At 56.5% G+C, this 27,141-nt stretch overlaps 8 protein-coding genes across 8 annotated transcripts; 2 read left to right on the top strand and 6 right to left on the bottom strand.

Moving 5' to 3' along the window:
• Positions 1-745: 745 nt before the first annotated feature.
• On the bottom strand, positions 746-5,227 carry GGS23DRAFT_26578 (uncharacterized protein). The gene is made up of 3 exons (XM_051512397.1): positions 3,357-5,227; positions 2,126-3,305; positions 746-2,040 (listed from the first exon to the last, which is right to left on the bottom strand). Exons 1-3 carry the CDS (start codon positions 5,116-5,118, stop codon positions 1,170-1,172), a joined length of 3,813 nt encoding a protein of 1,270 aa, XP_051377089.1. The 5' UTR covers positions 5,119-5,227; the 3' UTR covers positions 746-1,169.
• A 1,066-nt stretch (positions 5,228-6,293) lies between these two features.
• On the bottom strand, positions 6,294-7,600 carry GGS23DRAFT_26684 (uncharacterized protein). Its single transcript, XM_051512401.1, has 2 exons — positions 6,971-7,600; positions 6,294-6,772 (listed from the first exon to the last, which is right to left on the bottom strand). Exons 1-2 carry the CDS (start codon positions 7,358-7,360, stop codon positions 6,575-6,577), a joined length of 588 nt encoding a protein of 195 aa, XP_051377088.1. The 5' UTR covers positions 7,361-7,600; the 3' UTR covers positions 6,294-6,574.
• On the bottom strand, positions 7,203-11,125 carry GGS23DRAFT_24996 (Arginase/deacetylase). Its single transcript, XM_051512256.1, has 2 exons — positions 8,533-11,125; positions 7,203-8,472 (listed from the first exon to the last, which is right to left on the bottom strand). Exons 1-2 carry the CDS (start codon positions 11,002-11,004, stop codon positions 7,483-7,485), a joined length of 3,462 nt encoding a protein of 1,153 aa, XP_051377087.1. The 5' UTR covers positions 11,005-11,125; the 3' UTR covers positions 7,203-7,482.
• Positions 11,126-12,635: 1,510 nt separating this feature from the next.
• Positions 12,636-13,664, top strand: GGS23DRAFT_592150 (nucleotide-binding protein; the record flags this gene model as incomplete). The annotated part of the gene is made up of 1 exon (XM_051517845.1): positions 12,636-13,664. One exon carries the CDS (start codon positions 12,636-12,638, stop codon positions 13,662-13,664), a length of 1,029 nt encoding a protein of 342 aa, XP_051377086.1.
• A 76-nt stretch (positions 13,665-13,740) lies between these two features.
• GGS23DRAFT_24892 (glia maturation factor beta) lies at positions 13,741-14,806 on the bottom strand. Its single transcript, XM_051512243.1, has 4 exons — positions 14,518-14,806; positions 14,342-14,444; positions 14,105-14,238; positions 13,741-14,005 (listed from the first exon to the last, which is right to left on the bottom strand). The coding sequence occupies exons 1-4, from the start codon at positions 14,518-14,520 to the stop codon at positions 13,817-13,819; spliced, it is 429 nt and encodes a 142-aa protein (XP_051377085.1). The 5' UTR covers positions 14,521-14,806; the 3' UTR covers positions 13,741-13,816.
• A 1,417-nt stretch (positions 14,807-16,223) lies between these two features.
• On the bottom strand, positions 16,224-17,814 carry GGS23DRAFT_26766 (uncharacterized protein). The gene is made up of 2 exons (XM_051512412.1): positions 17,779-17,814; positions 16,224-17,583 (listed from the first exon to the last, which is right to left on the bottom strand). Exon 2 carries the CDS (start codon positions 17,187-17,189, stop codon positions 16,305-16,307), a length of 885 nt encoding a protein of 294 aa, XP_051377084.1. The 5' UTR covers positions 17,190-17,583; positions 17,779-17,814; the 3' UTR covers positions 16,224-16,304.
• Positions 17,815-18,826: 1,012 nt separating this feature from the next.
• GGS23DRAFT_609049 (Argonaute siRNA chaperone complex subunit Arb1-domain-containing protein) lies at positions 18,827-21,319 on the bottom strand (the record flags this gene model as incomplete). The annotated part of the gene is made up of 5 exons (XM_051520247.1): positions 18,827-20,417; positions 20,476-20,757; positions 20,820-20,837; positions 20,893-20,956; positions 21,001-21,319. 5 exons carry the CDS (start codon positions 21,317-21,319, stop codon positions 19,568-19,570), a joined length of 1,533 nt encoding a protein of 510 aa, XP_051377083.1. The 3' UTR covers positions 18,827-19,567.
• A 3,027-nt stretch (positions 21,320-24,346) lies between these two features.
• On the top strand, positions 24,347-26,441 carry GGS23DRAFT_545106 (inositol polyphosphate multikinase). The gene is made up of 2 exons (XM_051514961.1): positions 24,347-24,921; positions 24,978-26,441. The coding sequence occupies exons 1-2, from the start codon at positions 24,818-24,820 to the stop codon at positions 26,107-26,109; spliced, it is 1,236 nt and encodes a 411-aa protein (XP_051377082.1). The 5' UTR covers positions 24,347-24,817; the 3' UTR covers positions 26,110-26,441.
• The last annotated feature ends 700 nt before the right edge of the window (positions 26,442-27,141 follow it).

Raw genomic sequence — 27,141 nt, 5'->3', positions numbered from 1 at the left:
GACGGGATGGTAATATCTGGAGAGCTTCGGGTCTTATCTCAGCGTTTAGAGAATAATAAAGACGGAAAAAATTATTTTCTCACAGCCTCGTTTCTGAAAGGTTGGTGAGTGTTTTTTTTTCTTGCTTCTAGAACTTGTCGTAGCGGGGAAATTCATGTTCGTGGTCTGAGACGGCATTCGGAGTAACCTCTCTACAGCGGCCACAACCGCTAAAGCCCACGCTCCGGGGCTGGTTTGGGATCCCTAGAGTGGCCTTCGGCAGCCAAAATCCTTCGCCGCTTCAATATTAACGCCGCCCACGACCTGTATTGGCCCGGATGCCGCATTCGCCCATTGTCAGCAATGATTAAGGAGTATCAGTGAGAAGTCTCTTGGCGCATTTGGCGACAGCTGAGAAATCGTCTCGCAGGTAAAGCAAGAAAAGAAGTCCGGGTAAAAAAAGACTCACCATCTCTCTCCTATCCATCAACGGCAACTAAGAGGCAAATTTCAGTAAAAGGCCCTCTAACACCACAAGTAGAAGTTTGCTGTTGATGAAATCACGCAGATGAAAATCCTGACGGAATCTTGCTTCGGGACGTCGGCGATTCTTGAATTTTACATGTATGTGCGGTGAATAGGTGCCATGAGCAACCTCAGCTAATGTCGGGGAAATCGGAGAAGTCTAGAAGATGAGGTAATTCTGTTGAGATCTTCATACGGCCTAATAAAGGACGGCGAATGAGTCTTTTGAGCTCAAGTCAACTTTGTGCTGGTCGTGTCTGGGGCGTCGTGTGGAGCGCAAAGCCCATATCATACGAGCGGTATTATCGTTGAAGGTGGCCAACGCCAGCACAAGGCGTGATAGGAAACACAATAGAGAGGTAAAATTAAGATAAGATCGAAAGCTATGAAGGAGTTGATTTGTGATATTTCCCGACTAATAGTTGCAGGCAAGTGGCAGGCATAATAACAGCGACCTCCACCGCCTGTCAACTTCCTAGTCCCGTCGACACATAGATTCGTAATACACAATACATGTAAGCTCCAAATTCTTTATGTTACTGTTCCCAAATGGTATCTATGCCATCGTAACGATTAGATGTGTATACTCATATATATATATGTGTGTGTGTGGGGGTATATATTATACCCCCAGCCACCACGCACTCTCTCCCCTCGCGCCGAGATCAGCGACCCGCGCCGGGCGCCGAGCCGGGCGCGCCAGCGCCAGCAGGGCTCGAATTCGACGGCGCGCCGCTGCCGGTGCTGGGGCTGAGGCCCCGCAGGATATCGTTCATCTCCTGTTCGGTCAGGTTCAGGTCGAGATCCACATCGGGCTCGAGGAGCATGGGGTCTGACGTCAGCAAGGGGTCGGGCGCCAGGAACGGGTCGGACGCTAGCAAGGGGTCGGGTGCGTGTGCGGTGGCCGTAGCGGCGGTGGCCGAAGCCAGGGATGCGGTCAGGCTGGAGGCGAAGGGCGGCGCGGAGGTGCCGAGGCGGAGCGCGGAGCCGTCGGTGCCCGCGGCGGCGGCGGCGGCCTCGGGCGCGCCGAGGGACTCGCGCACGGCGGCCTTGAAGCGCTCGAGCAGGACGGGGTCGTCGCAGGCGGTGCGCTGCATGGCCATGATCTGGCGGGCGCGGTCGCGCAGCTGGTCGTCGTCGGGGAAGGCGGCGGCGCCGCCGACGGCGACCTCGCGGCGCACGTACGCCGTCAGCCCGTTCTCGAGCTCGCGGCTGCAGAAGACCTTGGCCGGCGCCGGGTAGCGCTGGGTGAAGCTGCGCAGGAAGCGGTTCGCGGTGCTGGCCGCCGGCGCGAACCGCCGCCGCGCGCCCTCGCGCAGGAACACCGCCGGCGCCGCCGCGAACGGCTCCATCTGCGCCGCCGGGTTCGGCGCCACGTACGGCGGCGCGAACCCCGTGCCCCCCTGCGACAGCGCCCACGACACCGCGTCCATGCCCAGCCCCGGCCCGCTCTCCGCCGGCAGGATCCCCGCGTCCCGCTTGAACCGCTGCAGCCACTCGAAGTTGTCCGCCGCCGTCTGGTTCCACGGGTCGTCGCTAACACGCCGCCACGGCGCCGACATTAGCTCGACCGCTCGCGTCTCGGGATGGGCAGAGCGGGGGGGGGGAAGGGGGGACTCACTCGTCGTATACTAGCCACCGGGCCTGGTACTGGAGCTCCTCGTCGGTCGGCACGTGCCGACTGGGGTTGTTGGGGGACATCGTGGATTTGACGTAGCGTGTAAGGCCTCGAGCTAGGCGGTTATAGCAATTCGCGTCGTTGAGGAAGAAGTGGCCGGTCTTGACGAAAGGCTTGGCATTGCCGCCATCGTCGCGGGCGTGTTGTTTTCGACAGGGTGCCGTATCGTTCAGAAGAGGTCCCAAGTACTCCGAATCTCTTACGAAGGGCAGATTCTGCGAGAGTGGTGACTGTAGTCTGCCACTGGTTGGAGAGCCGACCCAAGCATTAGTGGTGGGAGTGGCATGCACTCGTGGGTATCTTTGCCGGAAACACTCAATCCAATCTTTATCGTCGGCGGCCGTCTGATTCCATTCGTCGTCTAGCTCGTAGATGATGATGCGGGCCTTTCGCTGCAAGTCAGCATTGCTAGGCTCAATTCCCAGCGACCTTTGCTCTTGAAGGTATTCTCCGAGCTCCCGGTCGAGTCTGCTATAGTTGTGGACGGTAGAGTCGATGGTCTTGGGGTCTTTCGACCTCTGGTCGACATCTTGCAAGTCCTCGCTACGCGGGAGATGTGCCCTCTGTCTGAAGGCCTGGAGCCACTTTGCAGACTGGTTGATTAGGCGTAGCAGCCAGTTCGCCACGCCTTCTACTGGAAGGCCGGACTTCTCCTCGATCCGCCCGATGATATGGCATGCTTCGACCTGAAGCTCGTGATCCATCGCCGTCAGGCCCAATAGCTGTTTGGCTTTGACGAAATCCTGCAGTTGTTTCTCGAACTGGCAGTTCTCGAATACATCGCCATTGCCGTTGACGCGTGGCGAGGATATCCGGCCTTGGCCCCGCATCGGTCGAAAGGCAGCATTCCGGGTCTGCTCTTCCGAAGACATAATGAGATCACGAAGCCACGATGGTGTCCCTCCTCCTAGGTGCTCCGATGCAGCTTCAGCTTCAAAAATAATGCAACAAGCTTCGTGTTGTATTTCGGCATCGGTTGGCGGGTTGCCATTGTCTGTGGTGTAGTTCGACATCCAATAGTCGAGCTCTACTTTGAGGAGCTCGTAGACATTCCTCGATGCCATTTGAGAGGAGCTATGAGCTACGATCGGCAAAGGGGTGTTTCTTTCGTCGTGAATGAGATCTGCAATGTGAATTAGCAAGCTGAAGTTGGGGAGAGCTACAGTCCTCTCACAAGGTGGGATGGAGTTTTCCACCATCTCAAGAACGGGGGCTTCGAAACCCCAATCACCCTTCCAATCAGCCATAGTGTTACCTGTCTTGAAGTGCTCGGCTAGGTGGTCTATTCTGATCGTCCAGCTGTCGAGGACAACGCCGCAGAAACCGCATCGCGACCGAATCTCGGGTGAGGCTACTCGCCATTTGTCCATCGCCCACGATAGAAACTTGACGTTGTGGACGAGTTTGAGGTGTTGTCGGAGATGATCCTTCCTGTAGAACGTCCTTTCTTCCGGCGTTCGCTCGGTGCAGCTCGAGAAGTTGTGAGACTCGACGTGCGAGTCGTCTGGGTTCGCCTCGCCGCAGAAGACGCAGCTGAGTATGCCATTATCGGGATTGACCGCCCTCGGTCCGTCTGGCGAGCATATCCACCGCTCCAGAGACAGATGCAGCGATTTCTCGTGGCGTTGCCAGTCGTGCTTCGTTCTAAAGGTTTCGGTACAGAAAGTGCACTGGAATGCCTTGACTGGTTGGCCGGAACTCTCGTCCGTTCGCTTCGGGGGGGCTCTCCTCCGGCGGCGTCGTCCTCGGGTTCGGACAAATGACGGCACTGAGCCGAGGGACCCGTGGGACTTGTTGGAGTAAGCGGACGCGAACGAACCGCCACTAGAGCCGGATGTTCCCAAACTGCTGGCGGAAGATTGGTTGCACAACGATCTGCTCGATCCGTCGTCCGAATAGTTGGAGATGAAGGGACTGTTGCGGCCGGATCCAGATGTTTGAGAGTACGAGTTGGAAGAAGCCGACACGGCTCTGGCAATGGCCGCAACAGACGCAGGTTCGTTTTCGGGCGGGGAGTTCGCCCATCTCTGCAAGGGGTTCATGTTCTCGAAGAAGCCTGGCATGCCCCTCCGCTGCGGGATATCGATCGCTTGGGCGTATCCTCGACCGACGTGGGGCGAGGTCGCTCGAGTTGGTTGGACCTTGCCGCGACGGCGAGCATTCGCCAACCAGTTGGTGATCTGCACCTTACTAAGGCCGGTGACCTTCTGCAGGCCCTCTTTCTCCTCCTCGGTAGGATAGGGGTGTCGGCTGTGGGTCGACAGCCAGTTCTTGAGAACCTTAACGGACTCGCGAGAGAACCGCGCTCCAATCTTGGGCATATTCTGAGGCCTCGAGGAGGACTGACCGTCGTCTGCCGTCGCGAACAGACCTGGCATGGACGGAGCTGACGTGATCATGGCCGCCAGCTCGTCCTCCAGGACGATAGACGTTTCCGGTCTGTCTCCCATTACGGGCCAGGGGTTTGCCGGAAAGGTCGCGCCCGTTTCGGCGGTCAGGTTATTAACTGAGGGGCCAAAGCTGCACTCACGCCGGAGCGCCACGCAGCTCGTACAGTAACCCCTATATTTACCTTCTCTGATTCGCTTGCACTGATAGCCGCCCAGGGCGCAATTGGTACACGGCGCCTCCGGTGTCTCCCAATACAATGCCGAATTCGCCACCGGTTCCGGCTCTGGGGCCGCCGAGGTGTCGATATCTTGGGGTGCTTGAGTGGCCTCGAAGTGTTCGAGAGCCCAGTATGACCAATCGTCGCCCTCGACATTCTCAAACACGAGATCCATATTGGGCTCGCTGGAGGACCCGGCCACGGTGTTAACGGGGGCGAGAATAGGGGCTGTTACGCCCTCCGATGTGATCATGGGCTCAAAGCCGGTGCCAGCGGCGGCAGCTTCCCAATTGATGTATTCCATCTCGTCCTCTTCGATAGTGGTCATAAAGAGCCTGGCTTACTGCCAAGCGATTTTCCGCCTTCCAAGCAGCTGGCTAAAACGGAAGGGCGTGCGAGTCGGACAGTCTGGTCACATCCGACCTGACACCAGCAGCTCCGGGAGAAGGTAAAATTATAAATTAGACAAGAGAGGGCGTGTCAGGATGAGTCAAAAAGGAAGCCGGTCTGGGCACGGGTGTAGGCGAGGTTGGACTCGCTTCTTCATCAGAGACCAAGTAAGCACGAGAGCGGTTGGAGGGGGGCGGGAGGGAGCTAAAGCACGCGATATGAGTATTCCTTTGCGGGTTAGATCTGCGCCTGAGTTCCGGTAACGAGCGTCACCGACCTGATTCACGTCCACCGCTCCTCCGCTTATCGTCGAACCGGAGGCAGAAAGATGGAGGTCATCAAGCAAAGCAGGAGTCATCGTCTGGCTTTCTGTCGTGATGGCACACCAACTCGCTCCGGTTCTCTGCTGATAGCAAGCCGAGCCACCCATGCTAGCCATGCAACCAAGGTGGAGCGCGCCCTTGGGTTGACGAGCAGGGCGTCCGTCAACCAAGGCGGGGAGAAGGGGATGTCGCCATTGGCTACCGGTCATCTCGAGTCGCAGACTACTGCAACGGTGTATATTCTGAAGAGGTTTACTGTGCGCCGACGACCGAATCAAATCTAGCCCATAATACCGCCAAGCTCTGCTAAGGCCGTCACGATTTCTCCCAGCGTAGAGTGTTGCACTGCACACCGGAAATGACTAGGAGGATTTTTCTAGAAAACACGCCTTACACACCACGTTTTCGAGCGATAGCTCTATGTCCGTTGGCTTTCGTCTACTATAGAATAGCAGCTCGTATCTGGAAATGATTCGCACTGACCTACTTCTGCTGTTCGGCATTAGAAGGTCCTCTGTTTCCGTCCGGACGCAGAGACGGAGATACGATTCCTATATTAAATCCAGGGCTGACTAATAATAGTCTCCTATCATCACCACCCTTGGAGGGGGTTAAGAGTAGGTAAACAAGTGAAAGGAGAGCGGAGGGAGTGGAGAAAAGAGGAATGCCCGAGAAAGGGGAGGATGGGGGCGAAACAGGGGATATGGAAGCAAGCAAGACATAATACATGAAAATCGTTAACTACAAAAATCGGGATCACCTGCTCATACAGACAACGGTATAATATACCTATATATAAATAGACCGTGGTACCCAAAGTTGACGGCCATCCGGTAACAGGTCTCTATCAAGCAAACAAACCGCGAGGAGACAATCCGCATCAGTCCACTCCACGCAGAAGAGAAGTCCTAGCTAGGGGCGCCGTAAGCGGCCGTCGTATGATGCTTCAACGTGGACACCGCCCATCCCCTAAGCCCACGCATCTCACCCAGGGCTGTGTAAGGGGGGATGTATAATAAGACGGGACGCAAAAGCAACGCCTGTGGGTGGTAGCGGATGATTTTCTCGATCTCAAGATACAAAACTCAACTTCGGAGGAGACCGGAAATCATAGAGGATGGCATTGGCCCACGTACGTATGAAAAGGAGTCTCTTGTCCAGTTCCCTGCGTATCGAGATGTGTGTAACTATCATGTGCAGTTGTCTGTCTGTGTCTCTATAGGCCTCGTAGCGGGATACGCGTGAACGAAACTGCTTCGTAATCTCGGACTAGATACAGGTGTAGGCGTACTAGACTCGGATGGCTCGTGCATGAGGATGAGTACCGCAAAAGTAACGAGGGGATCGCATACACGAGGGTTGGAATATTTCCCCGTAGATAGACTTGGTGCTTACCCACGTTAGTGTGGTTGGCCGTCATCGGATTGAGTAGTATAAAGTCACAACAAATACGAGTCTTCGCTTTACTCCTGACCACATTAGTCCAATCAAGTCGGCACCCGAGTCGAGAGGAGACCAAGAATCCTGAGGGTATCTTAACAGTAGTTGTTGTCGCAAGTAAGTAATAGGTAGTAAAAGGAATAGTAAGTAGGTAGTAAGTGCCGACAGAATTAGGAGTTGCTGTAGGAGTAGCAGTAGAAGCGGCAACAGAAGCAACAAAGACGAGGTTAGCCGTCTTGAAACAACAACATCCACCAACAAAACCGACTGAAAAGGATTGGCCAACAACAAAACGGCAAATCTCAACAATCCATGATTGGACATCATAGGTGTATTGGGCATCATTTGATAAACGCCGTTTTCTACCGTCCCCACCTCCCCATTACTCCACTTCCCTTCCCCTCTCTCCACGTACATCTCTTTCGAGCCTCTCTCCACGCCCGCGGGGACGACGAGCACCCAGATCAGTCGGCTCCTTCGTAAATCGAGAGTGGAAACATCGACGTCGACAGGTTGCGCAATAGTGAGTTGGAAATTTCCTACACCCCCCTGCCGGCCGTGTCGGCTTTGATGGGCGCCCGTGCCAACGTTGGTGGTATGTTGTCCCTCGACGCCGACCACGGCTCCTGGGCTGGCGGCGACGCGAAGGGAATGTCCGAGGTGGAGGTGAAGCCGTGACCACCCTTCCGGCCTGGGCTTAACGGGAATGATGGCGTGCTGGCAGCAGGAGTCTGAGCCTTCTTCTGAGGGCCCGGCGTGCGAGTATCCTCCGGAGAATATTGCACTGGAGAGCTAGGAGGGGGCGACATCGGCTTCGACTCCCGAGGCGTCCTGATAGTGGGTATCGTTGGGTTGCGCGAGACCGCCTTAGGCCGCTCAGACCCGGACGAAGTAAGAATGTCTGGGCTGCTTGTGTCGGTCGTCCTAGATTCTAACGATACACGCCCTGTTCTGACGGGTGCGGCAGTGCCATTCTTAGCGGAAGGAGACGAAGCCTTCTGGGCCGCTGCTCTTTTCTCCGCTTCGGCTTTTGCTCTAGCCTCCTTCATCTCCTTGGTTACTACATTGATCCTGATCCTCTTCATACCATTTGTGATCTTGTCAAAATCGTTTGTGGTATCTGCAGCGACTGGGGCCGCCGTTTCGGATTGACTGATTGGAGGCTTCGGGGCTGGCATGGAGACGGCTTCATCTGGTTTATCAACCACCATCTCGGAGACCGTAGCTGAGTCTACCTGTTCCGGCTTCGAATCGGTTTGGGTGGGTGGAGGCCTCGTCTTCTTCGGGGCTCGAGCGGGTTCCTTTTTAGGAGGCGCGGGTGCCCGCGTCTTCCTGATATTCAGCGAGGAGCTGGGGGCCTCGGTTCGAACACTCATCGACGTGTCCGGCCGGGTGCTCAGAGAGGTCTTAGGCCTCTGAATTGCACCAACCACGTCGCTAATTCCTAATGAAGACGCGCCACTGAACTGTCTACTAGGTTGCCGAGCCAACTTTGGACCGTTCTGCGCTGGAATTCCTCGAGCCACGGCCTGCAGATCACTGTTAGTTATCCGTTTGCAACGCGAGAAGGAAGTGCTGGTGCTATGTACCTTTTCTGTAGCGAGGACCGGAGGGCCGCCGACGGTCTTCCTACGCGTCCTTGTCTCTTCGATATCAGGAGCCGGCCTTGCCGGCTTCCTTTCTCGGAGAGATTTCCTAACGGGTGCCTGAACCACAGAATCCTCGTCAATCGAATCGGCCAGCGATAGTAAAGATTGACGTTCGCGTCTAGCCTTGGTTGCCTCGGCGTTCAAGTCTTCAAACGTGCAGCTACCGACTTGACGGTCTTTGGGTATGAGAAGTTTGCTGAGCTCGTGGGCGGCAGTGGCCCAGGAGACATCCGGGGGAGGAGGGGTCGGCGGTCGCGAGAACGGTACGGGAGAGGGCGAATACCCTGCTAAGCTCTGACGGAACTTGGCCGGGTTTAGCGCCTTGGCTACCGACGACTGCGTCGGCGAGGAGTAGTTTCCGGGCGTCGAGGTCCGAATCCTCTTGACCGGCTCCGGTGGCGGAGCGGCCAAGGTAGCATCCATCCGGTCGAGTTCGGGAGCAGACCACCAAGTTGGGTCGAATGGGAACTCGGCCGTCTTGAACTTGGTTTCGCTATCCGTGAGCGTGTTTCGCCTGCTGTAGGATCCGATCCTGCTGCCCATCTCGTGGGCGAGCCCCCCGGGAACTTCCTCTCTAGGCAACGTAGACTCGTTGCCGGCTAGACCGCTCAAGTGGCTGAGCACACCCGAATACAGGGCCCGGTCACTGTAGCCACCTTCGAGGACACTGATGACTCGGCCGTCCACACCCAGCCCCTCTTCGGATGCTATGTTTACCACGTCCCGGGTAAGCCGGGCATAGAATCCTGTGGGTACATTGACCTTGTGGCGTTGCATTCCTTCACCCTCCCACTCGCTCGCGTCGAAGCCGGCAGACAAAAAGATGGCAGCCCTAGGCACCTGACCAGAGTTGCGGTATCGTTCAGCCTGCGTTCGTAAATAGTTTCGGGCTTTCTCTAGGATGACACAATATTTGGTGCGGTACAGCTTCCAGAACTCGAGATCGGTCTTCCACGCGTCCAGATGGACATTCCACATAGTCTGCCCGTGAGCATTCTCGATACACAGGCTAGCGTTCTTAACTTTGTCTTCGTCGCCCTGCTCACAAGGGAACGAGTTGATGTCGTGGAGACTGAAGTACCCGATTGAGGTTCTCTTCCAGGCGGCCACGTTCCGGGGCAATCCCCGCCTGTTATGTTGCCACGCAATGGACTGCGACCCGTCTCCGTGGTGCAGGTCGAAGTCGATGATGGCTGCGTGGGTCAATCCGTGGGTAAGGATGCCGTGCATGATGCCGACGTGGACATTGTTGATCCAGCAGAAACCCGAGGGGTGGGTTGCGGAACAATGGTGGCCGGGGGGTCGTACGGCGACGAAGGCACGCTTGTAAGACGAATCGGAGAAGACATGATCAACGGCTTCGCAAACAGCACCGAGCGCCCCTTCGAATGCGTCCAGGGACTCCGAGCAGAGGTAGAGGTCGCCGTCGTGGAACTTCTCTGGGGCGCCTGCGTCCGACCCACGATTCATCTCGGGCCTATGCAGCTCGCTCATGTCTAGGGCAAGCTTCGTCTCTGCGGAGTCGCACATGATCTTGAGCTCCTCCATCCACTTTTTGGCTCCATGGACGTTCGTCACGACAGTAGACGTCAGCGGGAGCGTGCGTTCGGTCTTGTGAATGCGAAAGGGAACATCAGTGATCGACGTGGGATCAAGCTGGGGATAGATGGCATGTTTTCCGTCGCAGTGCCGCTCTCCGAGTCGAACGTACGCCATCGATAGTCCCAGAACGACGGCTTGGACCCTCTCGGGGCGTTCGACGATGGTACTAAGCATCGCCTTGCTGGTGCGAGGCCGAGCGAATCGGTGTCCGTAGCAGGCATCCTGCAGGACAACCACGGTCTCCGGGCCATTCCTGGCGGCGGGCCCGTGAAGCAATTCCAATTCTTTCCGCAGGTACGCCTGTGCTATCGAAGCTGCCGTCGGCACCGGCCGGTCCCTGGGGTCGTCTGTATCCCGTGGGTAGGCGTGCAACGGCGACCTCGCGACGGAGGGCGAGTAAAGGTGGGAAGAGCTACTCCGGCGGGAGAGGGCGCGAGCCGGGGCGACCCCGTTGGACGAGTGTAGCGAATTCATCGAGGCCTTGCGGAGGAGGGTTGGTGTTGCCGATCGGGACTGTGGTCCGAGACCCCTCGAACTTGACCGGTTCGCCGGGCTACGGGAAGGGGGCCTGCTGTCGGGGGACACGGGCGATAGTCGCGAGGTTGTCGGCCTCGAACGCGAAGTCGAGCTGGGTGACGGCGATAAGCGTGCCCTCCCACGTGCAATCGTGGCAGGAGAGGTTTCAATGGTGAGCTTGTTCAACGAGTGCAAGAGTTCACGTTCGTCGAAGGCGGTATTTCTGGATTCTCCCAGCCTCTGCTGAGATCTCGAGCGGCCGGGGGAAGCCATGGCCCTCGACTCTCGGCTCATCCGAGGGGCCTTCGATTGGTCTCCCAGAGGGCACGCCTAGACGAGTGGAGGGTATATTTGTTCAGCGGCGAAGCATGCGCATGCACATCTGTGTGGTATACGTGGTGTGTGGATGTCGAATGGAGGTGGCGGGTGGAATAGGGCGGCTGTCAAGATTGGGAGCTGGTCGGACGGAATCTCTGGGTTTGCTGCTCTGCGAGGTCCCACCGGGAAGGGATAAGTGCGTTCGTGGTCAGGAATGGGATGGATTGTCGGCACGTCGCGTGGATCTCTGGACGGTATGTATTGCACTCATGGACACAGTCAACACAAGTGCGGGAGCACAATCACGTGTGTTTTCATCGCGGTCGGGAAGTTCTCGCCAGCGACGAGTACGTAGTAGAAGAAGGGGGAGGTAATGACCCGGTATTAATATACCCGGATAAGTGTATACATAGGTATATAGATATGTGTATATCTTAGGTACCTAATGGAGGTACCTAACCTATGGGCACCCAAGAGGTGGGTGTACGCCACCTGATGTACCTACCGCAGACCCTGCCCCGTCGCAGTACCTAACCTCATCATAGCGTACGTAAGGCGTAATCGATGCTTTATTACATATCTACCCCTCCATTGTGACGTATGTATGCATTCTGCATACCCCTTTGGATTTCCGGGAGACTCGTCTGTTACGCGAATGGCATCTGGCACAGCAGTTGTTTTAACGCAACACATGCGTATTCGGTGTCGTATCATGTAGGTAACGCCCATCTATGCCTAGTAGGTACCTAGGCAGGCAACTCTCTAATCTCCTGGGGGCCAACAAAATGTGCTCTTGTGTATGTCTGTGTGCTTGCGTACCCAATGTCAGTGTGAGGTAATGTCTGTGAGGTGGTATGTCTGTGAGATATGTCCCGTCCCCCCCATGCAGGTATCCAGGATCCTTCGTTAATTTAGGCGGAGCGGATAAACAGTAGGTATTACACGCGTCTTCTCGTAAGAAAAAAGAATGAGGAAGCAAACAGATCCATCGCAGCTGGTGCCATGCAACCGGTGTCAACGCATCGGATTGCCCTCGGTCTTGTTTTCGCTGTTGTTGTCTCGTCGAATAAGAGAGTTGGGCTTGTCCGCGCTTCTATGGAACGGTTCGGCTCGCGTCAGTACGTGGAGGCTGGAACTGCAAGGCGAGGTACGACTGCCGCCCATCGCGAGGGATTGGACAGCCCACCGTAGGCACCTCGACGCTGTGGAGCTCACGATACTCCCTAGTGCAACCCCCATTCCTACGTGGTCAGAGTGTCGGGAACTAGTGGCGATAGCAACCTATCCAGCCTGGACCCAGACAAAACTTACCTGCCAAATGCTTGGTGCCGCCGGTGTCGCTGTCTTATCGATAAGCCGCCTTGGCCTCCGTCAACCAATCCCCTATTGATTATTCCCACCCGCCTTGGTAAGTTGCCTCTTTCTCCCGTACATTTCTAAGCAGCATGCACCGAATGATCTGCGAGTTGCCCCGATTTTGTTCTTTTATTCTTCGTTGGATAAATCCCGCCATTTCCGCTTCGCCTCTTCACGATACCCACGATACCCATTTTCTTTTTAGGGTCGTAGTTAGGGAAGCGGGGAATAGATACGACACAGTTAACCGGATGGCTCCCTCATTGGAAGAGCCCGAGTCTGTCCAGGACGTCCTCGACAACCCGCTCAAGGCGCGCCCGCAGCTCGTCGCCCCCGAACCCGAGCACTGTCCAGGTCCCGAATCCGAGAGGGCAGGCAAGGCCGACTCGTGCGCCGGATGTCCCAACCAGGCGATATGCGCGTCGGCGCCAAAGGGCCCCGACCCAGACATACCGCTCATTTCGCAGCGCCTAGCCGGTGTGCGGCACAAGATCCTCGTGCTGTCCGGCAAGGGGGGCGTGGGCAAGAGCACCTTCACGAGCCTGCTAGCCCATGCTTTCGCTACCAACGATGACATGACCATCGGCATCATGGACACCGACATCTGCGGCCCGAGCATACCTAAGATGATGGGTGTCGAGGAGGAGACGATACACATCAGCAACACTGGCTGGTCGCCCGTTTGGGTCACCGACAACCTGGGCGTTATGAGTATACAATTTATGCTACCGAACCGCGACGATGCCATTATATGGCGTGGCCCGAAAAAGAATGGGCTCATCAAACAGTTCTTAAAAGAGGTGGAGTGGGGTGACATGGACTTCTTGCTAGTCGACACGCCACCGGGCACGAGCGACGAGCATCTCAGCGTCAACAGTTTCCTCAAAGAGAGCGGCATTGACGGCGCCGTCATGTTGACGACGCCGCAGGAGGTGGCACTGCTAGATGTACGGAAAGAGATTGATTTTTGCCGAAAGGCAGGCATACGGGTGCTAGGCCTGGTGGAGAATATGAGCGGGTTCGTGTGCCCGAAATGCACGCACGAGAGTCAGATCTTCAAGGCCACCACGGGGGGAGGCGCAGCGCTGGCGAAGGAGATGGGCATCCCATTTCTAGGCGAGGTGCCGCTCGACCCGAGGATAGGGATGGCGTGCGACTACGGGGAGAGCTTCTTCCAGTCCTACCCCGACAGCCCGGCGTGCAAAGCGCTGAAGGCCGTCGTAAGAGGTGTTGCGCGCGAGATCGGCCTCGACGCGGGGCAAGTGCTGCCCGATGACTGAGAAGATGCGAGAATAGCCAAGAAAGAAAGTAAAGCCAGCAAGCCGTCGCTGCCTGCTTGCCTGTCCACCCGCCTCCTCATCGCCGTGACATGATGGCGCTCTCGATAGCTGTCCAAACCACACCCTAATCCGTCTCATAAACACACCCTAGCCTATTCGACGGCCAACTTGCTTGGGACATCTGCCAAGTCCTCCGCGCTCTCGATGTCGATCACCTTGCCAACCTCGCTCGTGTTCCTCATCAGCTCCTTCGCACCAGCGTACGTCATGCGGCTCTCGGCGTTGCACGTGTTGGGCAGGTAATACAGCAGGACGTAGGGTACGGACAGACGGCCGGACGGCTGCAGCACGGAGCGAGTATTTGGTTGTTAGAATGTGGGAGCGTAGACGGGCGAATGCTGAGCTCTGCCGTGCAGGGTGATGGTCGGGAGGGGACATACGAGAGTGAGAGGGTAGCTCAATAGGATATAGCGCGGCGAGTTGTCGGGCAGGTCGTCAGCGATCTCGTCCAGGGACTTGTAGACTACCTTATCTTCATCCTGCTTGATCTCGTACGTCTTCTTGTCAATGTAATCTAGCCCGTCCGCCACCTGTTAGCCATCTGGTTGCCGCTTGATCGTTCTGCGAGGACTGGCGGGAGCTGCGCCATCCGGACAGAAGCAGCGAGACGTACATACAGATAACGGCTTGCGGCCCACTCGCCCGCGACGTGCCTAGACGGAACTTGCGCAGGTGATCCTTCGTCGCCTGCGAGAAGGAGTAGAGTCTTGCTTCGGAGCTCTGTTACCGTCGTCGATGATCAGCGAGGTAGGCGATGCGGGGGGTCTAGGAAGGACGGTGCGGCTTCAGATACCATATTGTCGTTGTTGCGTTCCGCTATCTCAAGGAGGGGGAACAGTCGACTGGTTGACCAGGGAAAAGTTTCCTAAGTGAATATTTCGGGGAGTGCAAGTCATCCACGGGTAAAATCTCCGATGTTGAGGTGCGTGGTCGGGCAAGTGATAGAGGGAAGTTCCGGGTGCAATTCACTACCTAACTGACCGGCTCTCAGTGCCTGACCTGTTTCAGGGCTTAAATAACCCCACCCCCGCCACGCGATGGACTGGGTAGCAGGCTGATAATGTAGACAGGCTGGAATGTAGAGAGCTGCGGTGACTGACACGAAGGGTTATTGAACGAGGCTTCGTAATCTTCTCTTTACTTGCATTGCTCCCGCTAACTTGCAGTCCCCAGCCCGACCTTAGACAGGTGAAGCAAGGGTAGGTAGGTAGCCTACCTGCTGAACGGCAGTGTAATGATTCACATGCCTAACTAAATACCTACAGCAGCTATCAAACCATGCCAGCATCCCCTCCACCCCCCCCTTTCTCTCGCCGATCGCAAGGTCATACCATACATACCATACCGCACGTATATATACTACTCCGAAATGGAGCCTCTCGGGCCCACTTGCATAACTTCAACTTCGACCGGAAGCTTTCTCATTTTTTTCATTATCGCTTTGGCATCCTCTCCGCGAAAGGCGCGGACGTGGCAGACTAGGCTACGCCGCCTGAATCTCGGCCAGCGACGAGACACCTCGTTGTTCTAGGAAGGGGAGAGCTGCTTATCTGCATCGAACGGCCATAATCATCTACAATCGACCTCGTCCCCCCGGTATCGTTCGACGGCCGGGTTGTCTTTCCCCGCGGCACCCGACCGGCCGCTCCCTATGCTTCCCCAATGGACCGGGATGAACCCAGTCCAGTCGTAACCGATCCCCCTCGTCTTAGGTATCTCGCGAAAAACAGCCGCGGCAGCAGAAATCCCCCTCCGACTTTTTCGCCCTCCCCCCAAAGTCAACCGATTGCACAGGATGGCGCCGCGTTAAGACCGACGGGAGCGTAAGAGGGCGCGATAACCCCCGCCCGTGATCCCCACCGCATCAACGCCAAAATTAGGTCACAAAAGTAAACGTATAATTACATAGAATTAATGGGGGGAGGTAGGGGCGAAGGGCAGAGGGCGGAGGGTAGAGAGGTTCGCATTCGTCGTCGTCGTCGTCGTCGTCACCGTCATCATCTATACCGCACCTCGCTCACCGGCGCTGGCCCGCCTCCATAGGGGTGGCCGGGACCGTAGGGCGCCGGCCACTGTGCTTGCGGATACATAGCGACGACGGTGGGGCGGTCGCGGTTCCGGCGTTGCGTCTCGACGCACGCGCGCACGAAGAGGGAGAAGTGGATGACCCTGCTCGCTGGTCAGCAATCCAAGCTCTCCGCGAACAAACCAGGACGTTAAAATACAAGGGGGTGGGAAGGGGGGTGGGGAAGAAAATCTCACCATAGCAGGGCGCAGAAGGCGATGACGGCCTGCACGCAGGCGCGGTACGTCGGGTTGTTGATCCTGTCGCGGAAGCTCTGGGGGCAGTGGAACAGCCTGGAGGAGCGGCCGTGGTAGCCGCGGTCGTTGACGATCTCGACGGTCTGGACGGCCCATTCAGGGTCGTTCGGGAGGCGGGCCCAGTCGTTGCAGGGCGCGAGGCTGCGCTGGACGCTGCGCCACAGCATCGACGAGTAGAAGAGCGTCAGGATCAGCGCCAGGAAGATGACCAGCTGCATGGCGACGTGCGCGCCCGGGTGGATGCCGCTGCCGCTGCCGCTACCGCCGCGCTGCTGCTGCCGCCGCCGCCGCACGAAGAAGGTGCCGAGCTCGGCCAGCGTCCACGCCGCCGTCGCCGCCGCGATCGTCACGGCCAGGATCCCCGTCCCGCCGTTCTCCCCCCCCGTCATCAACGCCCCGAGCCCCAGCACGACGACGCAGCACACCAGCGACAGCGACTGCAGGGCGATTTTGGCCCGCTGCCAGGATTGGCTCACCACCGGCGAGGATCGTCGCCCGGTCTCCATGGTGCGCAGGTGTGCGCAGGTGTGCGCACGTATGCCGGATTACGTCTGGTCTCAGCCTCGCTCCGAACTGCCACTTCCAGGGTTGTTGCGCGTGGGCGTACGTAGGTATATATGTATGATGTGTGATGTGTGCCTGTATGCGTGCGTGCGTGCGTGCGTGCGTGCGTGCGTTCCGTGCTCGTACGTGTGTACGTATGTCTTTCCTCGGGGGGTGGGTAATGTCGGCAGAGCAAGGTAAGCGCCGATTGTCTTGTAATGTAGGTGTAGTGATTCGGCCGTGTCGCACGTAGGAAGGGATCGTCAAGCGGCGGTGCCACCCGCTCAATTCCACATCGGTAGGCGGATTGGCGCCAGCATAGCAATTGGCGAAGAAAGGGGAGAGAGGGCGAGGCTCGGGGTGCAAAAAGACAGGACGGTAGGACGGTGGGAGAAGAGACGGTCTGGCCGATGACGAGAGAAGGGGGGGGAACGCGGAATGGCAGGTAATAATAACGAGATATCGAGGATAGGAAAAGGGCGCGGGCGAGGGAGCGGAAGGCCGAGCGGGAGGCCGAGAGGCAGACCAAAAAAAAAGGACGAGGTTCTCGACCATAGACGAGAGAACCACAGCAGCCAAAATCCACAACCCATTCTTCATTCGGTCCGTGCCGAGAAACTGGTCAGGCCAATGACGCGTGACGCCCTGCAACTGTGCCTTTCTCTACATGACCTCTGCCAAACCCGCCAAGGTCTTGGGGGAAGTGGAGGGACTCGCATTCGTATGGAAGCTCGCCGACTTGCCCTGGTCTCTCCCCCCCCGGGTGTCCACGCCATGATAGCCTACGCTCTGCGGTGTTTTCCCATCCCTAATAACCCTCTCCAGCGTATATCGCCTAGGCCGACACATACGACGCAGACGAGTGCTGCGTGTCACCTACCTACAGGCACAGCCTTATGTAGCACATACCTACGATGTGTGTAGTAGGATAGAGCCTCACCAGAATACAACGTGAGACCTGTAGTGCTGTACGTTGTAGAGCAATATTTACCCCCTGTAGATGTGGTAAGCGTGTTACCGATTCCATGCGCACAGAATGTGTTGTATCAAGGCCTTATGTTATAGGTAAGGCGGACAGGCAGGTTAGGTATGTATATATGTTGTGTGCGGGCATCTACCGACCTACCTACCTATGTAAGGGGTGTGTAAGTCGGTGCCCGTGTAGGAGGCGGGCATGGGCATGACTTACAGGTCAGATCTTCCTATCTCGCCCGACTGCACAAGGCCGTACAAGTAGACTGACTGGCTGGCGGCGGACTGACTGAAAACCGAAGAGAAGGGGGGGATACGAAGCAATCCCTCCTCCGAAAAGGGCCAACAGGCAGGTCGATCACGCCCCCAAGGCAGCGAAGGCAGCGAAGGCAGCGCTACGCTACAACGCACAGGCTGACTGCGGAAAGCCGACCGCGCGCAGATTGCTGAGGTGCGTGTGAAATACCGCCCCCCGACGCAGCCCAGAAAGTAGGACGAGCAAGTCAAGAGGTCCCTAACCCGTCCTAGGTAGGTGGCCTACCGTGCTTCCTTAGCCCAGGGCGCGGCGCGGGCTCGGCGCGGCAGGAGGAGCGAGGAGACGAGAAAGAGGGAGAAGCGGAGAGGGAGAGAGAATAAAGTCGGAGGAATGCCAACCCCCAAGCGCATCTGTGCTCCCACCCGGAATCACGCACGCTGGCGCGGGATAACAGTCCTGTCTACCTTACATGGCCAAGGCTTATACGTTCTTATAATCTGCTGATACCGCGCAATGCCACTATACCCGGCACCCTCCTTCTGCCTGCTCGCGCTCCCCTCCCCGACCCTATCAGCCGTCACCCTTCTCGCCGTGCGTGCCGTGCGCCAAGCCGCGCGGCGCTCCAGCAGGCCACGCCCACGCTCAACCTCCCAACCGACAGTACGACGCATACGAAATCCGTCTTCTGACCTGGCCGAGCTTGCTGCGATGCCCGCCGGCGGCAACTGATAACTCGCCTTCCACAAATCGGGACTCATCGCAGGAGGAAGCCTTGGAGACGGAAAAGAGGGTGACGGGGCACGGAAACCCCCCACACCGAAACCTAACCCGACCAATCCGCCCACCTACCTACCTATCTACTCAGTACACCTACGCAAATGTGCGAGCCGGGGGGCTGTTGCGAGTAAGGGAGCAAGGCCAGTATCACGATCACGATCCCACGTGGTGGCGCGGGAAGGGGAGGGGGGGAGGCTTGAAACATGTCGTGGCCCTAGTCGTTGGTTGAGAAGCGGAGGCGCCTACCCTCCTATAACCTACCTCCGACCTACCCACCTACCTAGGTACACATGCTTAGATATTGTTTACGGTGGCTGCGAATCTCGGTATACTTGGCCGCAGAGGCGGGCGGGTGCGTCTCGCGTGTTGTTGGGCAAGCCTGGAATGGTCTTTGGGCGTACCAAGGCTAGAGGCGAGGTGTGTGCACACGTACTACGCACACACACATCACACACGCACACAATACTAATTTCGACTTAAATATGGTAAGCGATAGCATATATACTTATACTAGGGGAGTTGGGCAGGTAGGGGGACAGGGCAGCCGTGTGACAGGACCGACGTCCATCCGCTCGACCCTCGTCGATCCTCGAGAAGGCGAAGGCGAGAGAGAGCGCCAGCACATTTCACGATCACTATCAATTCAAGAATCGCCTCGCAACCTCTCCGCTAGATCATCGGAATGAATCGCATCGCGTCTTCGTTTCTGCCTCGCGGCGAGCCTATCTGTCCGGTTGTCTACGTGGGTATCGGCAAATCCATGTAGCGCCTAGGAAAGCACATATTTCCGCCTGTTATCTACAACACCCCCTTTCGTCAACGCATTGCAGAGGGGGTCCCTTTATATCCTCGTCGGTCTAGTAAAAGCGTAGTTCCTTTCTCCTTGTCTCCTCCTCCTCCTCTTCCTCTTCCTCCTCTCTTTATCCACCACTACCCCGCGGCAAACCCGACATCGCGCTTGGGTCAGAGCTGTCTAGTCATCACCATCGTCATCCATAGCCTCCTCGCCAGCCTCCGCGCTCGTGGCTGATGGCGCAGGGCGCTCGTTTGGGACTGGGTCCTTCCAGTTCTCCATCAAGGCTTGCGGAAGAAGCAGGTCGAAAGAAGCGCGGACGTCTAGGACCTCCTTAATGAAGCGGATGCCGACGTTAAGCTCGCATACGATGGCCTTGATCTTCATCCCTTTCTCAAACTTGACGAGCAGGTCGTTCTCAAGCAGGAACTCTTCAGGCTCTGTCTTGCTGAGGTTGATCTCGTCCACGGTAGGCATGTTGTCGAAACCGAACTCGATAGCCGAAGGCTTCACTTTAAGGACTCCGGCTAGCTCACCTTTGCCTCCGTGACCAGACTGCTCGAGTTGCTCCTTTACCAGTGTGATGATGCCCCTGTCAGTTGGTCGGAGTATTTCCAGTACTTCGTACGTCTCCTCCTTCGTACTGACCACATGGATGGTGCTAGGGTCCTCGATTTTGGCGATATTAGCCGCGATCTCTTGGTTGCGATACGGCGACACGAGGGTCGCGACGCGGAACGTGACCAGCCGATCAAAATTCTCGGCCACCTCGAGATTGTCCACTCGTCTATCGCAGAAGAGCGAGCGCGCAGCTGTGTTGAACGCACCGGGAAGCGAGCGGAACAGTTCGATCGTAGAGCGGAGTTCCATAGGAGCAATGCTGCAGATGTTTCTCGCAGCCATCAAGTCGTCAAGATACTCGGGGCAGGCATTGTGCACCAGGACATAGTTGAGGAAATTCTTGACAAGGTCCGCGGCCATCTTGATGGCTTTCTCATCATACAAGTACATGCTCAGGACGGTCCGGGACCTATTGACAGTTAGTACAAATGGGTATGAAGAGACAAACTCCCGCAGCGCCTACATACAAGAAGCCTCGGACAATACCCTCAAAGTCGACGAACCAATCCCCGCTGTTTTGCGAGTTGTAGAAACGCTCGTCGTTGCCGCCGACGAAGTCTACAGCGGTCATTTTACGAATCTGGTCCGCGTCGGCCTCCGCCAAAGCTTCGGCGTCTTCAGCAGCACCCGTAAATTGGCGCGGCGACGAGTCAATGCCGCCGAGCCAGAGGTACTTGTCGAATAGCACGGAACGTTCATTGTCCATGCGGCGGCTAGCACGGTATCGCTGAATGCATTCCTCAATGCGTCTGCGCGGGTTAGTCGTTCGTTTCGCAAACCAGCATCCCAGCTATGGAGATGATATACTTACACAGCGAAACTGCGCGAACTGCGTACATGTCAGCATAATCAGGTGGCCCTGAAGCGGGCTTGAGCATGCTTACCTATCATAGATGTTGTTCTCGTTGGCAGCTTCGTCGGGGGTCATGGGGGCATCGGCGAAGAATTCTAGTCCCGACACTATCAGCTGTGCTCCTAGGTTCCCGGATTACGCGGCCGCGAAGGGAAGGGATACTTGCCTTCAAAGCCAGTGACGTTCTTGCGAGAGGCAGCGCCAGTTTTCTTCTTCTTGCCTTTCCTCTTCTTCGGCTTGGCCTCGGCGTCTCGCTGAGGATCCCGGGTCTCTTCAGCGACCACGGCTGTGTCTGGATCAGCAGGGCCTACGGTTTCGGAAGGGGAGATGCCGTCGCTCGGCCCGGGGTGCTCATCGCCCAGCGAGGGAACCTGGTCACCCGTCCCGAGGTTCGCACCATCACTATGCTGCCGAGGCCGCCCACCAGTCGGCTCGGTCTTGGCGGTCGTGGCGGCCATGTTATTGCCGCCGGGCTGTGCGATTTGGTGGCCACCAATCCTTCTTCACCTTGCTTGGCCGAATGTCCGAGCGGGGTGTCTGCGAATTGCTGATGCTGACCTGCTTAGGAAGCAGGCATATGTCAGGATGTCCGGGAGGTAATCTGCAGGGCTGGTTCTGTCCGTTCGGGGTGCTCGTCGATGGATGTATCGGTGGGAGGATAAAGTGCATTAGAGAGGCAAAAGAGCTTACGCAGGTGAGATCGAGGTAGATAGAGCAAGGCTGAAGGGGCGGAAGCGGCAGGCGTAGCCCGCGGCACCTGCCATGTTGCTGGAGTGAGGCTGTACCCGTGAGTATAGGGAAGCCACGGGAGTAGCCCGCTCTTTCCAAGATGGCAAGACGCAAGTAAAGCCAGGAGATTCTGATGTACTCATAGCAGGTACCTACCTCCTGATAAGGTGGTGCCTGTCTATAGTCGAGGTACCTACTGTACATAAGGTAGGTACGTCTTCTGTTACCTCGTACTGCTGAGGCACTCGGGGTGGTTATGGAACAAATACGAGGTAGGCTGGTATTTGAGAAACACGGAATACCTTCGAGCGTCTAAGTTACCTACCGACCTCGTATTGGTTCTGTGGTGATCGCCAGCCTTGCAGGGCAGTGGGCACTGATGCGAGGAAGTAGATAGGTGAGCAGGTCTCATAACAGCTAACGTTGTGTGCTAACCTGTGGTAGGTGATATAAAACCAGAGCCTTCTATAAAGTCGAGAAGGGGGGAGGATGGTGGTGATACCTCTAAATTCTGACGAGATTTGGCTCCGGATCTGCCGGTCTCGCGTCGCCCGTTGTCGATCAAGGTGATGTGAGTTGCTTACCTATCTAATGCAACAGCTGCATGTTGTTGCGTCAACCAACTGGTACGATATCTTGCCTGTCGGTGTGGGTGGTTAGCACTTTATATCGACAACTAGATTTTATAGCTAGCTTATACGGCGATTAGCTGCAAAAAAGATGCGCACAGAGTGCGTCATATCGCAGTCCGCCGTTGTGTGTGTTCTAATACCGTACCGACCTATTTCTCACAGCCTGCCGGTTCGGGTAAGATGACAGACCAATTTAGGGTGCTACCTTAACTAGTGCACACGTTATACTGTCATCTCGAGATGCAACACACTCTTGAGGCGCGTGCTCGTGTTACCCATCTACCATGGCTGTTTCGTTCCTATCAGAGGGGGAAGATGGAATGGCGAATGTTCCTCCTGCAAATTCCTCTACTGTAAGACCGTCTTACGCCCCCCTCATAGGAGCCTGCTCTCTCCCTCCATCTACCTAATAGACCTTCCTATCTACGTATAGCGACCTGCCTGGTATACAGACAGGCAACGCACACCTGACCTCCAGCGGCTGAGTCCTACCCCAGGAAGCACGGAGACATATCCGAGTGCAGTCCAGACTTGTCGGTGATGTATCGTGACTGATTGGTTCGAAGCACACGACCTTGGGAGTTATCGCGCGTTCCTTACGCGGCTGCGCCAGCAACCCGCAGCTGAGCCTTTCGACTGCGGCCCATCTAGCAAGATGCTTTTCATCGAGGTGCATATGCAAGCATGTCGTTGAGCGTGCCGCAATCAGCTATAAGATCTGCCATGGATGGCAGGGGGCTCAAGGCAGAATTGACCTGCATAAGCCGACCTTGCCCATCTGCCCATACCTTCGGTAGGGACCTAGTTGCTTAACGCCAACCTCTGGGACTGCCTTGCACTCTGCGTAGCTGAGGTACATAGGGACCTATGCAGGTTGCCTCCACTCCTACGCGTATATTAGGTACCTAATTTAGGTACATTAGCATATGAATACCCTCACAATTGCATGTGCCCCACGCGATGCGATGCACATACGGTGACAGCCATGTGGCTGAGCCTTAGCCTGACACGCGGCGATGGTGGCAGCGCCCCCTAAGATGGTTTAGGCGAGTTGCAGACGCATCGCATCCCGCCACAGCTCTGGACATGTTGGCGACGTACCCGGGAAAATGCCATGTTGCCGCCCGCTTAGCGACGAATTCAGGATGGGGCGCTGGGCTGAGCTAGCTGAGAACATCCTCTAGGTAGGGTTGGACGCCCAACCACGCCTCGAGAGCATGTCACTCGCTCATGCTACAAAGCTGCAAGGGCTTGGCTAGCGGTGTTCCTATGTACCTAGGTGCGTCCTACCCACCAGCGGGGGCGATATTCAGCTCCAGGGCGCCAGTTGTCCGTATAGAGGTTAAGATTCTGGGTGTTAACTGTATGATGGCTATTAGGTTAGGTAAATCCCTCTTACCTAGGTAACCTAGGGTTACCTTTTAGTGCTGGTTGTGTGGCACCGATATGCATGCGAGTATTGCACATAGGTGCATATATGCATCGAAAGGCGCCCCTCCGATTCGACGGCTACACCGGCACCTACAGTTATTGCATGCAAGCTACGGCACGGGCAGGTGGTTCTAGCCAGGTTCGTACAACTAACTGTAGGTACGTTAACCGCGCCACTACCACTACAGCTATTTAGGTACCTGGTAGGTGAATATTGTGCCAACGGTAATAAGTTTGTGCATATCCATATGACTTTAACACGTCAACGATTACCTTCTAGCTACCTACACATCGGTTCAGTACCTCCTAAGGAAGTATGTACATGCGTTAACACCTGCTTCTTATCCACGTTAAATCCAATTGTATGAGTATACGGTTGAACACCAGATAGTAACCTGCCTAGGTAGGTACCTACCTACCAGGTATGTACCTATCTAGTAGGAGGTAGTAGCCGGGGTCGTTATAGGCACATCATCGCCCATAACCGACAGGCGGCCCGAGACGGGTCGTGCGCTCAGGGGCCAGTTACAGCTGGTTAGGGTCTACGTACCGCTTCGTAGTAGTGGTAGGTAGTAGCGTGTGTACCCGGACCGCCCTCACTGTGGCCGACCCCCCCCCCCCAGTCGAGCTTGACACACACACCCCCTAACACTTTCCGGTTCTGGTCCCCTGATTTGACCCTCCTCCAGTCACATACATATTCCTTTGTTCGCCTTGTCCCACATCGATATTAAGCGTCTACGTCTCGCTCACACCTCACCTCTCCCCGTGATTCCCGCTTCATACAGCCAAACTTCCGCATATGTAGGCCGTGTATGAGATGTAACGCGCCCTCAACCTCTACTGTCGGAAAAGGCCGTTGTTTTTCTTTCAACCTGTATCTGTGCATATCCTCGTTGGTTCTTCGCCATTGTTGGCCTGCCCCCGCCTCCTCCTCGCTTTCGTCCCCCTCGTCACTTTCAGCTGTTCATTCACCGAGAGGCCAACCAACCAACCAACCAACCAACCAACCAACTGGCCCTTCGAGTCCACCCCCTACTTTCTTGCCCTAGCTGCCGACTATTTAGTCGCCGGAACTGCTCAGAGACCTGCCGTTCTCTGGGTCATGCCAAAAGTGTAGATTTCACCAGGAACCATTTCCATCATCGACAGGACCCGGGAAGGATGTTGGCCACCCGTGAAACCTTCGGCAAGAGCGCCGTGAACAAGGACCGAGAAATACCTAAAGCGGACAACCTGAAGAAATACAACCATGCGGTCGCTGGGCAGTCAGTCTTCAATTGGTGGCCCTAAGGAAGTCGTGTGCAGTACTGATCGTCGGCAGTGCGGGAACCATGTGCGACGCGGACGGCGAATTGTTTATCAAGCCATGCACGCAATCCGAGGTCGAGTTCTACGAGTCGGCGCACGCACTCCATCCCGACTTCGCAGAGCTCATGCCCCTCTACATCGGCACGCTGTCGCTGGGTGAAGACGTTGACCAAGCCACGATCCATGCACAAATACCCGGCCTGGTCGAGCACGCGGATATTCCCTCTAGCATTAAGGAAGAAATTCAGTCGCACCTGCACCTCGAGGACAGGAAGGTCGTGATCGAGCCTCTGGCGGGGAAGAAGAAGAATGCTGCTGTCGATCGGGACTCAGTCCCCAGCAAGGTGAGGAAGATCACGACGGATCGGGCCGTGGTGCTAGAGAACGCGTCCTTCGGCTTCCAGAAACCAAACATCATGGATGCCAAGCTGGGCATTCGACTGTGGGCCGACGACGCACCCCCGGAGAAGAGGGACCGGTTTGACAAGATCGCCGAGGAGACAACACACAAGAAGTTTGGCTTCCGTGTCGCCGGCATGAGGGTGTACAAGGGGTCCGCGAATGCGGCCGAGCTGGATGAGGAAGGATACAAGATCTACGATAAAGACTGGGGCAGGGTGACCGTACAGGATCACAACGTTGTCCCGTCGCTCAAGAACTTCATCTTCAACGAGGCCGCCGGAATCGACGACGACCTGGGCAAGACTATCGCCGGCTTGTTCATGCAGGATCTCCGCAGGGTGCAGGAGGTCCTCGAAAGGGAGGAGAGCCGGATGTACTCGGCGAGTCTACTCTTTGTCTTCGAGGGAGACGGGGCCGCTCTCCGCGCCGCCGTCGACGAAGCAAAAGCCAGCGCTACGCCATCGGGACGCAGGCGAGGACCGACGCGGGCCCCTGCCGCTAATCTTAGGGTAGATAGCGGCATCGGTATCGACGAAGGAGAACTTTGCGAGCCTTCGGTGACCGAGGAGGAACTGGTTGAACTCGAAGAGGACTCGGACGAGGAATCGACCTTCCCGCACATATATTCCCTCAAGTTGATCGACTTTGCGCACGCAGCGTGGACGCCGGGGCAGGGGCCGGACGAAAATGTGCTGCTCGGGGTCCGGAGTCTAGCGAAGATTTTTGAGGAAATGACCGAGTAAACGGGCCCAGATTCGCCTAGGCCGAAGAGGAGGAACATGGGAATTCTGGCAAACGTGCGGGCATGCACGGCTTGGGAGGCGACCGAGCACGTACGTGCGTCGTTCGGTGCCTAGAATCGGTAGAGAATCCCATGGGCGTCTTGCGGGAGATGTCTGGCGTTTGGCCTACAATATACCCTACCCACTGTACATTCCTCCGGCGCAGGAGGCACGACATAGACGAAGCAATCCTCATAGGACTGATATTTGCGATTAGAATACAACCCCTAGATCTCACCGTCCCCCAGCCGTGTGCTAAGATTGCCAGAAATATGTCGCGCTCTCTGTTTACGAGAGTAGCGCAGCCTGGCGTTACTGGGTTGAGGTCCCCGTCGCCTCGATTCCATAGGTGGCTGTATACTACCTATGAGTACGTATAATGTAGGCATGCCAGGGGATCTTGCCGGCGCCTAACTAATCTGCACACCTTGAAGGTGCACGCATTCTTTCTCAACTGACCAGTCCGGTACGTTACCAGGGGAAGGTCTACCCCCCCAGCTCCAGGGGCACTCGATACGTTTCAGACAACACCCCCAGTTCCGGTACCTGCATACGTGTGGTTGTATTCCATCCCCCACCCCAAGGAGATTAGGGTGTCGGCTATGGCTGGAGGATGTGGTTAGATTGTATAGTAGGTATTGTCGATGGGTGGGAGGGATGACGGAAGGGTAAGCATGTGAAGTTGCAATTCCTACTGGACTGCACCCGCTGCCAACCCACCTCTGTACCTACGGTTTAGAGGTCGGCAGCCAAAGCGCGCAAAGACCAGGCGGGGTAGGTAGGTAGGTAGGTATCTCCTAGGTACCTATCTCCTACCTACCTTAGGTACCTACCTCTGAGTGGAAGCTCTACTTAGGCTACCTTAGGTACCTAAGGTACCTAACCTAACCTCCCCACTACCTAACCTAAGGTACGTACAACCTGCTTCCTGTCAGGTACCATACAGCATGGAGTTATGGATGTTACCCGCCCACTCAAAGCACTTCCACGCTA

The sequence above is a fragment of the Durotheca rogersii genome (assembly GCF_024521655.1).
Source record: "Durotheca rogersii strain YMJ 92031201 chromosome Unknown GGS23scaffold_1, whole genome shotgun sequence".
Taxonomy (NCBI): domain Eukaryota; kingdom Fungi; phylum Ascomycota; class Sordariomycetes; order Xylariales; family Xylariaceae; genus Durotheca; species Durotheca rogersii.
The sequence above is the reverse complement of the archived record's forward strand: the minus strand, read 5'-3'. Positions and strand labels throughout refer to the sequence as shown.